Source organism: Solea solea, chromosome 1, assembly GCF_958295425.1.
Source record: "Solea solea chromosome 1, fSolSol10.1, whole genome shotgun sequence".
In the NCBI taxonomy this organism is placed as follows: domain Eukaryota; kingdom Metazoa; phylum Chordata; class Actinopteri; order Pleuronectiformes; family Soleidae; genus Solea; species Solea solea.
In genome coordinates, this window is record NC_081134.1 from 38358941 (window position 1) to 38374529 (window position 15589).

Genomic DNA, 15589 nt, shown 5'->3' on the forward strand with positions numbered 1-15589 from the left:
CCACAACCTTCCACTTCATTCTTACTCCTCACTTTTTTAATGCCTTTACTTCAAAAACGTTCATTTTATATCAGCAAATGGCTTTTGACACTTAAGTAAATGTCACATACTTTAAGACTTTTACTTAAGTAATAAAAAGTGATTTCAACTTCTACCAAAGTTTTTTTTAACTGAAGTATCCCTTTTTAGCTACTTCATAGAAGACTGATTAAAAGTGACTCTTAAAATAACTGAGTAAAGCTGCAGTAAACATAGAATTCTCTGCAGGAATATTATTCATTTGCTGGCGCATACAGGCTGTCTGTGTATTTCTGTGTCAGAAGGTCTCAAGTGAAACTCGCTGAAAACATAGATTTTTGTGTGCGTGGAAAAAAACAGAAAAGCTTCTGCTGCTGCTGCTGCACATGCAGTCTCCACACACACATGCAGGCTCCACACACACGCTCGACCCCGGGACGCGCACTCTCAGGTCCTGGCATGGAGCGGCGAAAGTGGGCCGTTTCCCTGTGTGTGTGGACTGTGGAGAGGCGTGGACAGGGGCGGCACTGGCGAAGCGCAGCCAGAGCTCAGGATAAAATGTGGATAAGTGATGCTTTAGCAGCTTTGGAGTTAGAATCCTGCAAGAAGAAAGAGCAACTTTCATCTTTTCAAAAGTGCTGCGAGGGAAGCGACCACATCAGTCCACTTTGATTCACGCTCATTATCATCATCGCTTCACCTGAGCTCTGCAACTCACTTTGGAGACGGACTTTTCCTTTTTTCCTTCTTTTTTCTTTTTTTTATTTGCGCCTTTTAATTCCTTCTCGCTCCCACAGCCAGATCTCTGTCAGGATCTGAAGAAGCAGGCTCAGTTCCAATTCATTAAAGGTAAATTATTTCCTAAGTCCACATTAAATCACACCACTCCATTTCTATTTCAATATGCATTACACTTTACAGTTTTCCATTAGGTGCTGGCTCGTTATATCGGCCTCTGTCAGCACCGCAGCATGCATACCAAAAAGTTCAGCTCAAATTATACATACAGACAATCTCGTTGTGAATACATTATCTGCCCTATGAATCATTCTGTGCACTTTTCTCACAACTTTGACTTCTTACTTGGATTTTGAGAGGCTGCATTTCTATTTAACGGCTCCCAAGTTGTCTTCACATGCTTCCTGATTCAGGAGAAGAAAAAAAAAGTTGTAAAATATTCAAAGAAGTTAAAGAGTAGCAGGGATTTTTTCTTTCTTTCATTTCTCTCACTTAAACTAGTCAGCCTGCCAGCTTAGCCTCAGTGGATTCCTCATGTGCATCAGACCAAGTGTCTCCAAGCTGGTGCACTGTCACCAAGTTCAGTACTGGCCCAAGTTATTTCACTTTTACACAGAGCACCAGGTTCAGCCCTTCCAATAATCCTCTCTTGATCTCTCCTCTCAGCCCCTGAAGCATCTCTCTGTGCAGCCACACGCAAAACATCCACCGGCCGACATCAAGATCACCATCACTGTATCACCGAGAATGAAACACCTATCCCTGCACTGGCTGAGAGGCGTGTCCCTGCTCCTGCTGCTCCAGACGGCCGCCGCCATGGTGATGCTTCCTAACTCCACGGGCTGGCAGCAGATTCTGGACAAGTACCTGGATGAGGACGGGGACTGGTGGGAGGCCAAGCAGAGGGGGAAGAGGGCCATCACCGACAGCGACGCTCAGCAAATTCTGGACCTTCACAACAAGCTCAGGGGCCAGGTTTACCCGCCGGCGTCCAACATGGAGTACATGGTAGGTAGATGAATGTGTTTCCCATGAAATTCCACATTTACGCTACGCTGGGATTTATACATGCTAAAACACTTTGACCCCATTCTGAACTCCCAAAGAGTTTGTGGTCCGCGGAGCTTTCTGACCCAGTCACTGGATCACTCTGGCACTTGTCCGACTTGGCTCCCTCACAAGCAGCCGACCAGCATCTAAGCACCTTCACACACACACACACACACACACACACAGACACATCTGTACCCATGTGACTTTTGGGTTGTTTTGCCTGTAGAGAAGAATTCCACAAACTTGCCAATGATCACATTACTACAAGTTTCTTCTTCTTCTTCTTCTTCTTTCTTTCTCTTTACGCCTGCGAACACATTTGTTTGACTTCATCCTTCGGGCCGTCACGTGTGTATACAGCACCAGATCACTTTTCACCGTGCAATTAGAATCAGAGCAAGGCACCAGGCCTTGTTTTACCAGCTGTCTCACCCCCCACCAAACACACTCACACACACACACACACAGGCACACCACACCTTCTAACAGTAACTGCTCCACAGACCTGGAAGCTTTCCAGATATACTACATGTGTAGACACCGCTTGACCGCCACACTGCATTGCCACCAAGTGTACTTAGAGGTTAAATATCGCTACAGTGTGCACAGGGATAATGAGTTTTTATCATCCTTTCATCTCCACTTAAAGAGCTGCAGAACAAAAGGCAGTATTATTCTATAGTAAAGGCAAATAAACAGTTCGTGCTGGGGGCAGCTGCTGGACTGTGTAATTGTATAATTGAGAGTTTGGACTTGAGGACCCCTTGTGCGTACGTGTGTGTGTGTGTAAGTGTGCATATGTGAGTGTGTAAAGCGCTGGCTGAGGCACAAATGCTGAGCCAGCAGTGCACAGCTCCTTTCTACTGTCTCCTGTTACAGTCGGTCGGTTTTTTTAGCTGCAGGGGCACCCAGGGGTGAAATATGGAGAGACGAGCAACAAGAGGACGCGAGGTGAGGAAAAAAAGAGGGTGAAAGTAAGCAAGGGATACAGAAGGGAAGATAATGGGGATTAGTAGATAGCATGGGGATGGGATTAAAACCAACGGGAGGGAGGAAGAAAAGCAAAACAGGTGTCAAAATAACTGTAAAGAAGAAAAAGAGGGTTGAATAAAAGTGAGGCGAGAATGACATTAGAAAAGAGACATTTTGCACAAAGTAAGAAGACAAAGAATCATATTTGCAACTCTCTTATGTCAGTTTCTTTTGTTGATGTTCCCTCTGTCTCTGTTGAACTGCTGTCACCTATCAGAGACCTCACAGCTTCACTGTACCGGAATACTTCATAGATATGCTCCTCCCTACACACACACACACACACACCCTGAGACAAATCCTGTTACACATACATGGCCATTTGCCCATCAGCTCTGATAACTGTGTGCCATTGTAAGAAACCATAACCTCCATGACCCTCTGTGGCAGTCATCACAGAGACTCAGAGATAACATCAATTCAAATCCCCCCATGTCCTCCCTGCCCCCTTCATCTGTTTCCTTCTCTTGCCTCCTCTCTTTCTCTGCCTCCGTCTTCCTTATCCCTATGGCTGCGTTCCCATTCTGTCATTATCCGGCACAGAGGCCCAAAAAAATTTCCCGGATCAGCATTCACACGCCGTAGTGATCCACAAAGCTGCAGTGCAGCCTCAGTAGTGGGGACAGCGGTTCTGCCTCTCACTCAAATGTTGACCCACAGGTATAAACACAGACGTGTCAGTGTTTGAAGTGAAGAAAGACAAGCAGATGGCATCTTGGGAGAAAGGCTCCCACCTACTTTTTGTTTGACTTGGCTTTTCTATGATGCACTTGGGTGGTTCATGATTCAGGCTAAAACAGTATTGATATTGTCTGATATTGTGGCTGCTGACAACCTGAGAAGCAGTATTTAGTCTGGAAGTGTAAAGTCCATACATTTACATAAAATTCACTTTTTCAAAAGATGTTTAATTATGCGAACAAGCATTTGAAACTTGCTTCGGCAGCATCAGTGTCAGGGAAGAAATTGTTTAGATTGATAAAATTGCCAAATGCAAAGTAATTATCAGACTCCAGCGGTGAAAGATTAAGCAGAGCAGCCCAAACATATTTTGTTCCAGCAGCTTTGTTCAGCTTCTCTTGCTGTGCTCACAGACCAGATGGAGGGCGGATTCTCTCCAGTGTGTCTTTGGTTTGCCCTATGGCCTAAACTCAGCTGTTTTTATCAGAGAATACAGACAGCATCCAAAGGGAGGAGCCCAGGGAGATTTGAAGCAGGTGCTGAAAACACATCCACTGTCTCACTCGACGTAAAGAGCAGCAGCTGAACACCGTGATATCTGTGGCACATACGAGGGCTCAGTCCCGGCTCCACGGTCATGCTCCAGTGAAAGGCCAACATTAGCACAAAGTCTTCAGGCCTCACCTGCGCTGTCTGCATCATACGAATGTTACTGGCAGGCGAGACAACGGGTCATATCCCAGTGGGAGTCCAAAGACCATGCAAAAGCTGCATAACGTAATGTCAAGCATGTATACATGTGTCTCATGCCAAATGTCAAACGCTATAGCACCTTCCCTGAATAGTTCAGGCAACACGGTCATAAAACTTTGCCAGGGTGCAAAATACACGTTTATAGCTTCATGCACCAGAGGAAAAAACTGACATCTCTATGAAACTTTTCCGTGCTCCACTCATCAATGGCCCATACCTTCACTGTGGGAAAAACACCCTCTGGTTCCTCTTTTGGGAAATGGGTCACTTCAGAATCTCACAGTCGTGCATCCTCTCCAGATGTCTTTTGGGTTTCGAAGCTCCTCGGAATTGGTGAGTCGGTTCCTGACTCACCAGTGTCTTCTAACTTGCTATGAGAACTGTGGTTCTGGAGTTGCATGTGTCAGCAAGTCCAGCCCATGAAAAAAAAGAAACAAACAAAACCAACATTACGGATCAATGAAATGCACAGAGGCAAACGTATGGTGCCACAAAATCGGACTGCCTCCTGTCCACATATAGTAAACCAGTAAACCTTACATTATACTCTACCTAAAGTATTTATTTGCTAGTTATTTCACTGGTCTTTCATCCTGTCTTCTCCCCTCCTCTATTGTTTGGCGGAAAAAAAACTTTTTTTCCCCTTTCCCGTCTTCTCTTTCTCCATTTCCCACATCTTTCTCCTTCTTTTCATTACTTCTCTGCATGCACCATTGATTATGAACAGGAAACCTAAACTTGCAAAGGAAGTAGCCCTCCATACCCTCTGGAATGCAACCAGATGACCCAGTTAAAAAAAAAAAAAAGGCCACAAATGAAGTGTTAAGTGAAATAAACAATGCAGTGTGCACAGCGTTGAAAGACTTAAGCAAGAGAGGTGTTTTTCTTGACGGGCCCCAGCAGAAGTGCGGTTGTGGTGGGTGGTGGGTGGGTGTTTTGGTCGCAAGGCCTCCTCTGCCAAGCGAACTGTACAAACAACAGCAGTTTGACAAGCTGGCTTCACTCGACATTCAACAGCAGACGCACATGTGAAGTGGTCGACACGTTGTGAGCTTGATTTTTCCCTGCCAGCTTTGAGAATGACGGAACAGAGTTTTTTAACTGGAATGTTGGTATTTTTCATTCGAGACATACTTTGGAGACGTTGCAAATCATGTCTGGAGGAACATTCCCCCCGAAAAGATGCAATGGCCACAATTTTGGTGATTTATGGCTGGAGACCTATTGTAGTTGTGGTCACAGATAAATGTTTTCATAAGTGAAACCATTCATTAATGGTGGAGAAGCATTGTGCTGACCCTGCTCGAGTACAGAACGTCCTACAGTATGCGCTGCGGTGTACAGATCATTGAGCAGTTACAACAGCTCAGTGCAATGTCTTGTCTGCTTATCAGTAATAACATTGATTGTTTTTAGAGCAAGGAGGTCGCTTGTGGAGGAAATCGAAGGGCAGAATGAAATCAGGCTTAAATCTCTCCAGTGTTTCTATTTCAGCATCATCAGCTATTATAGTGGAGGAAATAATGACTGAATGATTTCCAACAAGAAATTATATTTTAATCCCCTCCCAATTTTGATGTCCTGGAATCCTGGAATGTTCACATCATATGTGATTAAATAAATTCGATCTCTGATGATTTACACAAACAAAGCAACCAAGGCATGCAGCAAACTAAACTCTTCAGAGGCAAGAGTTAATTTGCCAACACAGCCAGACATCCTGTTGTTAGGTAGGTGTGTGTGTTTCTGGAATAATGCAGAGAACAGCAGTTGTTTCTGGTGGAGCTGCAAGTGCGTGATGGACGACAGAGGAGGAGGTGCTGGTATTGCTACTCAGGGAGTTATTTTAGTGTCTGTTATTGGATTCGATTTCACAAAGGGTAAGCTATGACTTTCAGGGCCCGATGTGTGACAATGTGAGCACTTCTGACACCTGCATTGCTTTACCAGTGCATGTGTTCACACATTCTCCCGTACAAGCGCATGTAAACTCATTAACTCCCCTCACTGTTGCATTCATAATCCCACTCCAAAAGAGGAAGTGAAGGTGTGCAATTACAGAAACATATAGTGTCCTTCAGAGGACTTACAGCTGGTGTTATTCTTACATTTTTGATGGTAGAATGTAGGTCAGTGGAGAGGAAGGACACTCTCTGCATTCCCAGAAAACCCCAAAATGGGAATATGATCCCTTAGTATGCAACCAGAGCCAAACTTGACTTGAGAGGGCAATTGAGAGAGAGGTAAAGTGAAATAAAAGCCTGTACCCAGACATCTCACCAGAGACATATGGAAGGTATTACTTAAGGAAAAACAGCTTTAGCATTTTTGAATAACACCCAAGCTTATAGGAAAACCCATCCAGAGAATTAAAAGAGTCAGAAAGCCCTTTTTTTTTTTTACATCAGCAGCAAAACATCGATATTTTATAGATTTCCATTTTAGTTCAGAAACCAGTGCAGTTACATGTGTTAATGGTAGTAATTTCTCAAGATAAAGTAAACTTACCACACCTTAGATCTGGAACGATCCTGTGCAGCACTTTGTTTCATATCCTCTATCATGTTTTGTGCAGGAATGGGACACAGAGTTGGAGCGAACAGCAGAGGAGTGGGCCGAGACCTGTTTGTGGGAACATGGCCCTGCTGGATTACTGCCTCAGATTGGGCAGAACCTGGGAGCTCACTGGGGAAGGTAATTCACACATCATACTTTCTACATGTTTAGACTTTAGACATGTTGCCTTTGGAAAGAACAGAACATATACTGTGCACATGCTGCTTTTACAGCTGGTTTAAACCTTGCACACACACACAGGCATTGCTCTCTGGACCCAGTGTTACACAATGGAAATCAACTTACCCAGTCGGTGCTTTGTGTGAAGCACTGGAAAGTCAAAGGATTCATACTCTGAAAAATGAAAACAAATTAAAACAATTACTTCAAGTGGAAGCAAACAAATTAAGTTAAGCAAGTCATTAGCTATATGGACACAAGTAATCAGAATAAGAGCCTGATCAGAATAAAAATATGATGTAAACATGCCAATCTGAAGGGGGCTGGCACTGTATATAGTGATTGTCACACATTTCCATTTTGTTACTGCTGTATTTTCATTCCAAAAAAAGAATAATGAACATACATGAAATGGAGACGGATAGCAGACAGCAGACACAGGCTACTTACCACAGAAGCAAAAGTGAAGCTTCGTCTTCTGGAGAATTAGACACAACTGTGCATGTCAAAATAGTCAATTTTGACGCTAGATGCTTGTGTACGCACACCAAAATCAGGTCATTTCATTTTGTGTCCACGTTAACGATGGAATTGCAAATTCCAATCAGAACTAAGACATTTTGCAAAGCTGGTGAAATTGTGTTCACCCACAATGACAGATAAACTTCAATTGGTGACCTAAATACAAACTAAAGTAAACAAGTTGTCTTCATTTTTTTACTTGTAAACACTCGTTTAAATGAACTCAATTCATATCTGACTTATCAAAGAAAGTAAAGTAAAAGACAGACGAAGATTGCATTGGAGACATCTGTGTTATGTATAACAAATCTCAAGTAACAAGCCGTCAAAGTTACACAACTGACAGCTACGAAAAGAAAAACACGACAGAGAGCTGTCACATGTTCATTGTTTCCTTCACGTTCCACCTCCCACAGAGCACCTGAATGCAGCACCGCCTCACAAAAGACACTCTTGTTCCTCATCTAATCATATCACTCCACACACCTCGCTCTAATCACACCTAAACTACACCTGGGGTCAAGTCCGTGTCAGCGCTTTGTTGCGGGGATTTATTTAAAGAGCAGAAATGCATGACTGGACGCTTATAGCAGTTTAAATAGTTGTGTTGTGTTGACATCACTGTGTTACCACTGGATACAAACAACATAATGGTTTCACCGAGCGTAATTCCTTGAGTCTTGCATACATTTTATGAATCATGTGTCCACAGTTCGAAATGAAGTCTCTGCTCAGCTTTTTCCCCCCACATCTATGTCTGAATATGTAAAGTTTGTGGCTTGTGAATGGATATGTGCGACTTTATGTTTGCTATTTATATTCACAAGGTTTGTTTTGTTTCGCACCAGCAATCATTTAAATAGCGGGCCACAAGTAAAGGTCACCCACCATATGAGGATTGTGTGGGGAAGGCAAGCGGCCGTGCAGTAAACAGGGAACAGCTTTGATGCAAAATACCAACTCCCACGCCGACAGAGACACAAAACAAAAGAAATGTTGTTCCGAACATTGCTCATCTCTCCAGGTATCGTCCACCCACTTTCCACGTGCAGGCCTGGTACGATGAAGTGAAAGACTTTTCCTTCCCTTACCCTCAGGAGTGTAACCCCTACTGCCCTTTCAGATGCTCCGGCCCAGTTTGCACTCATTACACACAGGTAGCTACTATAGTTGTGGATAGTAATGTTTTTTGTTATTATTATTTGTTGTTGTTGTTCCAAGGATGTACAATTATGTACTATGATTTCCTTTTCTGTCTTGTCATTGTTTTACAGCTGGTCTGGGCCACCAGCAGTCGGATCGGCTGTGCTGTTAACTTGTGTTACAACATGAATGTGTGGGGACAGATCTGGGCCAAAGCTGTCTATCTTGTCTGCAACTACTCACCAAAGTGAGCACATTTGTTTTGTTGTACCTTCATAGATACACCTCTGAGATACAACCTGCATCTTATGTTATCGTTGTGGCATTATAATGTGACAATATCCCCCATAGTGATGTTGTGAGTGTCGGAAAGCAGCGTGTTTTATTAGATCTGTGTGATGTGACCTGAACAGAGGGAACTGGTGGGGCTATGCGCCTTACAAACATGGCACCCCGTGCTCTGCCTGTCCCCCCAGTTACGGAGGAGGTTGTAAGGACAACCTCTGTTACAAAGGTACGTGTTGGGGAAAATATTATAAAACAGATTGAGAAAGCCTGTAAGAAAGAAATGCTTACCAACCTTTTTTGTGACGTTACTTAAAGATGACAGTTCCTATCCTCCAGAAGAGGAAACTGAAGAAAACAACTTCATTGAGCAAGAGGCCCCCCATACACCGCAGAAGCCCTGGTCCCGGGCCTCCAAACCCGAGCCTCCCAGTCTCCCTGCCCCAGCTCCCACCAAGCCCCCCACAGAGAACCTGCAGAAGAATGAAGTGGTCAACACACAGCAGATGTGTAAGCTGCCATTTAACTGTTTATTCTGTATCTAATTACATCTCAAAACGGGGGGCGTGGAGGATCTGGTTTTAGGGATGGGAGGTGCACAGAGTGGCAAGAATTATAGGACAATATCTGCTGTTAGAAAAAAAGAGAAGGAAAACCGCTTTTCAAAATTGGGTTAAAACCAAAGAATTTATGAGTGGCTGCCAAGAATGGATAGCAAGTACAAGAAAACATAGGCCTTGACCGGAAACATTTTACTTCCAATTTATCTTAAATTGTCTTGATTTTCTGTACTTTTTAATCTGTCATCTCCCTGATTAAGCTTGACAGTTTCTGAAGTGTTCTTAATATTACGAGTCACTCGTCGGAGCGGGGAGGGAAAGGTCTATTTTAGCATGATCCCTTGAGTATGTGTTTGCTTTTGGCTGACTGAGAGGGGCTGAGGGTCGAGAGGGGCTCACTGTGGTTTTTAAATGGCTTCCTCTCTGCAGTGCATGGGGCCTGTGTTGGTAAGCTGAGACACTTCCTCCAGTATTGCTGACCACCCCAAACCCTGCTGCAAGAATTCTTCTCTTTGATTCTTGAGGCATCACAAGAGTCTTGGCCAAGTTTCATGCGTGTTGTTTCCTTGTGTGTTTCAGCTCAGATGGTTACCTGTGACACTAAACTTCGAGATCAGTGCAAAGGAACACCGTGTAATAGGTACAATTAATAGAAACTATCATGAAAATGAACTCAAATCTCTGTATATATTACATTTCACAATGTTATGTTCATTATTCTATAGATATGAGTGTCCTGCTGGGTGCCTAGACGCTACAGGAAAAGTAGTTGGGACGGTGTACTTTGAAATGGTGAGTCCAAAATGATGTTATCTATGATTGGGTGGAGTTACTTCCTACAGCAGTCAGTATTATGTTAATTAGCACCATGAATGTTCTGTCAAAACTGTCATATAGGCTACTTTATCAAAGAGCTGCTCGCAAATGTGAATAAATGTTGTTGTGTTGCAGCAATCCAGTGTGTGCAGAGCCGGTTTACATGCTGGTGTCATAGATAACGATGGAGGTTGGATGGATGTGACAAGACAAGGCAGGAAGGACTATTTCATCAAATCCAACAAGAATGGAGTCCAGTCTTTAGGGTGAGATGATAATATTATGATTTAATAGAGAAGAGTTTTGCCCATTATTATAAATAATACCAATGTCGTGTGCCTCCCCCTTGACAGAAAATATCAAAGCGCCAATTCCTTCACAGTTTCTAGAGTTACAGGTTAGTCTGATGTGTTACGTTTTATATTAAATCACAAAACAGAAGCTTTAGTTGCAGCTGTATTTGTTGACAATGACGGCATCTTCTCTGTTTCATACAGTCAAAGCCATCTCATGTGACACCACAGTGGCACAGTTGTGTCCTTTCCAAAAGCCTGTAAAACACTGTCCAAGGTACAATATGACTGTGACTATCACTCACTTCCATGATGTAAATTCTACTTGTTACTCATACTCCCGTTTTTGCTTCTGCAGATTATACTGCCCAAGAAACTGTGTGGAGGAGAACCCACACATATCCAGAGTCATTGGAACCAGGATATACTCTGATGTAAGTGGGGTTTTTTTTAGGCCGGATTAGCAAAAAGCTCCTGTGTTGTTTTTATATTTATTGATGTAAAAGCAGGAAATGAACGCACATTTTCTCATGTGCTCGTGTTCCCTTTGTAGTGCTCCAGTATATGTCGATCGGCAGTTCACGCAGGAGTCATCAGAAACGATGCCGGTGGTTACATTGATGTGATGCCAGTGGACAAACGAAAACACTACATCGCGTCGCACCAAAATGGCATTTCCTCTGAGAGGTATGATAATCTCACGACTAAAGTTGAATTACTTTTGTTTATTGTCAGTCTTAACATTTTAAAGATAATCTTTTTTTACGTCAAATGAACCTTTTAACAGCGAGTGTACTTTGCATTACCATAATTATGTGATGGTATGTGCTATCGGAAGAATTCCAACGTTTTCTCAAAGCTGAGAAGTTGCACCAACGTGTGGTTATTACGGTAATTTCAGGAAGCCGGCGAATCAGCGTCTTTGTCACCAGAGAGCAGAGACTCTCAAACAAATGTTATTTTAAATGTGTTATACTGTTCAAATTTCAAAATTAACACACAATCTGGTGTTTGTGTACAGCTACAGTGTTTCTCAATAAAACTAAATTGTTCATACAGTATTTTTACATGCAGTAAATTGTAAATAACTGCCAGACATTGAAAGTTATTCAGGACATTTTCTGGACCCTTTATGGTTAAAATAAGCACAAAAAAAAAAAAAAAAACAGACGGACGGACATTTTGAGGCTTAGGTGTTAAAGGGTTAAATTAACCTTACTTATAAACTGAATTTACAGTAGTGTAGAAACTTTACCATGAGAGGGTAACCTGGCATACCATGGGAAAAATGTTGTTTGAGTCTCATGACAGCATCCTTTCTCAGAGTGAATGGGTTAATTTGCTGAGGCCCAGAGAGCAGGAATGAGAAATCAATAGCTCTCAGGTAGAGAGAAATTTATCTACTCTGCTCTCCCTTGTGGACCCAATCTTTTCAAGATGCTGGCAGTTCATTACATCTCTTATGTAGTGCACATGGGAGGGTGATTAGCATGCTTCTCGTTTAAAATAATTAATTGCTTGGCAATTAGATTGGAGGAGATGAGTGCATTTCAATTTTGTACTGAGAGTGTTTTTTTTTTTTCCCGTAGTAAACCAAAAACAACCGCACAAGGGTCTACATCTTAATAAAGTGGCTCAGATAAAGACAAAAAAAGAGAAAAAGAAATCAAAACATATGCATTTAGAATCCTGGATCTCAAAAGGGATCAATACAGTATTAAGTTTTGGCTTAGCTACATTGATGTGTTGGATGAACTTCAACAAGATGAGATTACAGAGACCAGACGGCTTCCTACTCCTTTTGTGAAAACACATATTTCAAACGCTCCCTGGCCGCCTCAACTAACACCGAACATCCGGTTATATTGAATAGAAATTAAACTTTGGAAACAGCCACTTGAAAACTAACTCACACTATTAAATGCATGTCAGGCCTATCTGTAAACATTGAGATGATAACATGGCTTGTTGTACCATAGAACTCTCAGGCCTTGTTCAAAGATTTATCATTGAATATTGACCCAAATGCATATTAAATATGAATGTGGAGACAATGTTGACCCTAACTGGTCACTTTGTTGTGCTTAATCATGTAAATATTTAATGGTGAGACAAAAGAAAAATCTTCTTCTTTGTTCTATTCTATTCAATAAAAGGCTAGAAAAGGTGGGCGTGCTTGAAGTGATTAAACATTACTGTCTGTAACCTAAAATAATCAATAGGAGTGTGGTAGATAACGGCACCCATGCTGCGCCTGAACCACAGTGGACTACGGGATCATGGACACTAACAGACCTTGTTTACTCTAATGCATTAATTAATTAAAAGGCTTTTTCACCCATCAAGTGAAGAATAAACTTAAAATCATTATGATGCTGCTGTGTTTGTTTAACTCACATTCTAATACAGAGTTGGATTACATTTGACCTTTTTTTCTTTCTTTTACTCATAAAACTTGTTATAATTGACAGAAACACTGTAAATTACAGCGTAGGGCTTTTATTTTCTTTGAAGGAAGTTACTTTGACGTCGAAATCAGTTTTCCTTCTTTCTCTCCATCCCAACTTCCTCCGTTGTTGTGGGAATGAGACGTGCGTCTCAGATCCACTGTCTGATGATCGAATAAGTGGCAATTTAATTGTAATTAACCTTATTTATTGCCATGTGCCAAGACAGAGTAGAAAACTAGAGACATCGCTGGATGGTAATGCAGCGACTGGAATGTTAAGAAGCTCAACTGAGGCAAAAAGGTGCCACTTCTGTGCCGTGTTATTCTGGGTCATTTCATAGCTCCTCACATAAGATTAAAGTGAGACTGGCTGTGATAGTTACACTGAATTATTAATTAGAAAGTTACTATAGGTCACTACATTTTGGTCGGTTTGGATTCCGTGTAAAGACTCTGGCGATGTTAAGTAAAAGCATGTGCTGAATCCATGCTGTACCAGTGTGTTAAGCAGCAGAATTAAGATGACCAGCCTGTGCCAGCCCCTGTGACCCATATGTGTGTGTTCACTCCTTAAATTGTACTAAAGTGACCTGTGTATAGGACAAACATTCACAGTGCCCTCTCTCTCTCTCTCTCTCTCTCTCTCTCTCTCTCTCTCTCTCTCGCCTTGTCTCTCCCCACCACATTTATCTTTGTCACTCTGATGAGATGCCTGACATCTGTTATTATCTGCCCATCATTTATCTGTCTCCCCAAGCGCCACGGCACGTCTGTCTTTGTTGGATTAACACACAGAGTCCCCCTCGTGTTTGTGTAAAAAATGGATGGTTTATCTGTTTTCCCAGGGAGCCGCAGCCTCGATCTGTTTGTGTCTAATCTGTCATCAGAGTGTCAGACAACACACTGAGGCGGACGTTTCTCCCTAAAACACCAAGTCGAGCTGTTTGTGCGAGTCTGTCATCTACGTCTCGCTACAAAAAAGGACTGGGACTTGTTCTGTTTCTGACACATGCCGCACCCAGACTGACTCGCCCCTCTTGTTTCTCACTCTCCTTCCCCCTGCAGCCTTCAAAATCCCCCAGGAGGAAAGGCGTTCTGGGTGTTTGCCGTGATTTGAGTACCCCAGAGGGCGGCTTCATCAAACAGAAAGTGCACTTGGGCTGTTGAATAGGTGGTAATCAAGCCCTGTTGTCAAACTCAATGAGTGAAATGTTTCTGGCTTTGCTACACTCCGGGGTTAGGGGTCGTCTCCATGACAGCGTAAACCCAGCAACAAAAACTTGACACATACACAAAATGAACCTGTCTGTCCTCCCTTGCATGGAGTTTTGATTTTGTCATCCTTAGTGGTGACATTTTATAATCTGTAAATACATTGAATGGTTTGATAATGTATTGTACATATCTGTTAATAGTAATACACGTTTTTTTTTTTTGTGCCATTGTCTTGCCTTTTAAAAGTAGCTCATCATGAATACTGATCATAAAAAAAGCCTATGATGTAACATTATAATGGCACTTAAGGATGAATATCATTTTTTATTGTCTGGCACATTTCAACGGTGCTCTGGAGAGGTGTCTTGTCATATTTTGTACTTTTTAATGATTGGAGAACAGATTGTTATACATTTATTTTTATATAATTATGCTTTACATATATTTTATAACGGATGCTGCTATTATGTTCTATTTTGTATTATTGTATTTACTAGTATGATGTGGTTTTAGTTTAAACTCCCTGCAGGTCGGGAAGTACACTCCCCCTCTAACATATTCACCTGTCTTTATCATGCATTGTATTTTACTGGATGTAAAGTTGATTTAGGTCTCTCTACTCTTCTTCCCTTCATGTTGATACTGCACAGGAGTTTTATTTCTTGTTTGTTAGTGAGTGAAATACGTCCTTGTAATTGTTTTTATTTTTACCTGCTCACAGCTGCCCTTCATCCTGCGATCATTAATACGGGCAATTAATTGTATTGTCTCCGTTTTCATTGTGCATCATATCTATTTTCCTACCTCGGGTTGTTAGGAAAAGTTTTTTTGCAATAAAATATTACACTCCCCACAACTCCCTCTCTCTCTCTCTGCATTTGTCTGTGACATTTCAATTGTTTCATTTTAATTTGATATTTCGCAGATGCCCTGGGTGAAGGCATTTTGCATTATACTGTCTTCATTATGTACTTTTATTATCGTAATTGTAATCATTACCCAGAGCCTTTTAAAACGGTACCAACCAGGTGCAATTTTGAATCACATGCGCCAGAAATGAAAGTGATAAATGTGTCTTTCAGGCTAATGTTAGTACTGGATTTCCTGCTTTAAAGTCACTGCATGTTTTGTTTTAGAAAGTAAAATGAATACAACTTTAGTTCCCAGCCTCACACACCACTCCGCCTCATTTTTAAGCATAGTTGAAGATAAATTATGTACGAAATGTGAGCGTTTTGAAAATAATATTTTGTAGCTGGAGACTTTGACAGGAAATCTCGTAATTGTCCACAATG

At 41.9% G+C, this 15589-nt stretch overlaps 1 protein-coding gene across 1 annotated transcript; it reads left to right on the forward strand.

Moving 5' to 3' along the window:
* Nucleotides 1–588: 588 nt before the first annotated feature.
* crispld1a (cysteine-rich secretory protein LCCL domain containing 1a) lies at nt 589–15150 on the forward strand. The gene is made up of 15 exons (XM_058650606.1): nt 589–867; nt 1423–1764; nt 6851–6969; nt 8558–8690; nt 8808–8923; nt 9090–9190; nt 9280–9471; nt 10101–10161; nt 10247–10313; nt 10473–10603; nt 10691–10734; nt 10835–10907; nt 10989–11064; nt 11184–11317; nt 14145–15150. Exons 2-15 carry the CDS (start codon nt 1504–1506, stop codon nt 14194–14196), a joined length of 1560 nt encoding a protein of 519 aa, XP_058506589.1. The 5' UTR covers nt 589–867; nt 1423–1503; the 3' UTR covers nt 14197–15150.
* The last annotated feature ends 439 nt before the right edge of the window (nt 15151–15589 follow it).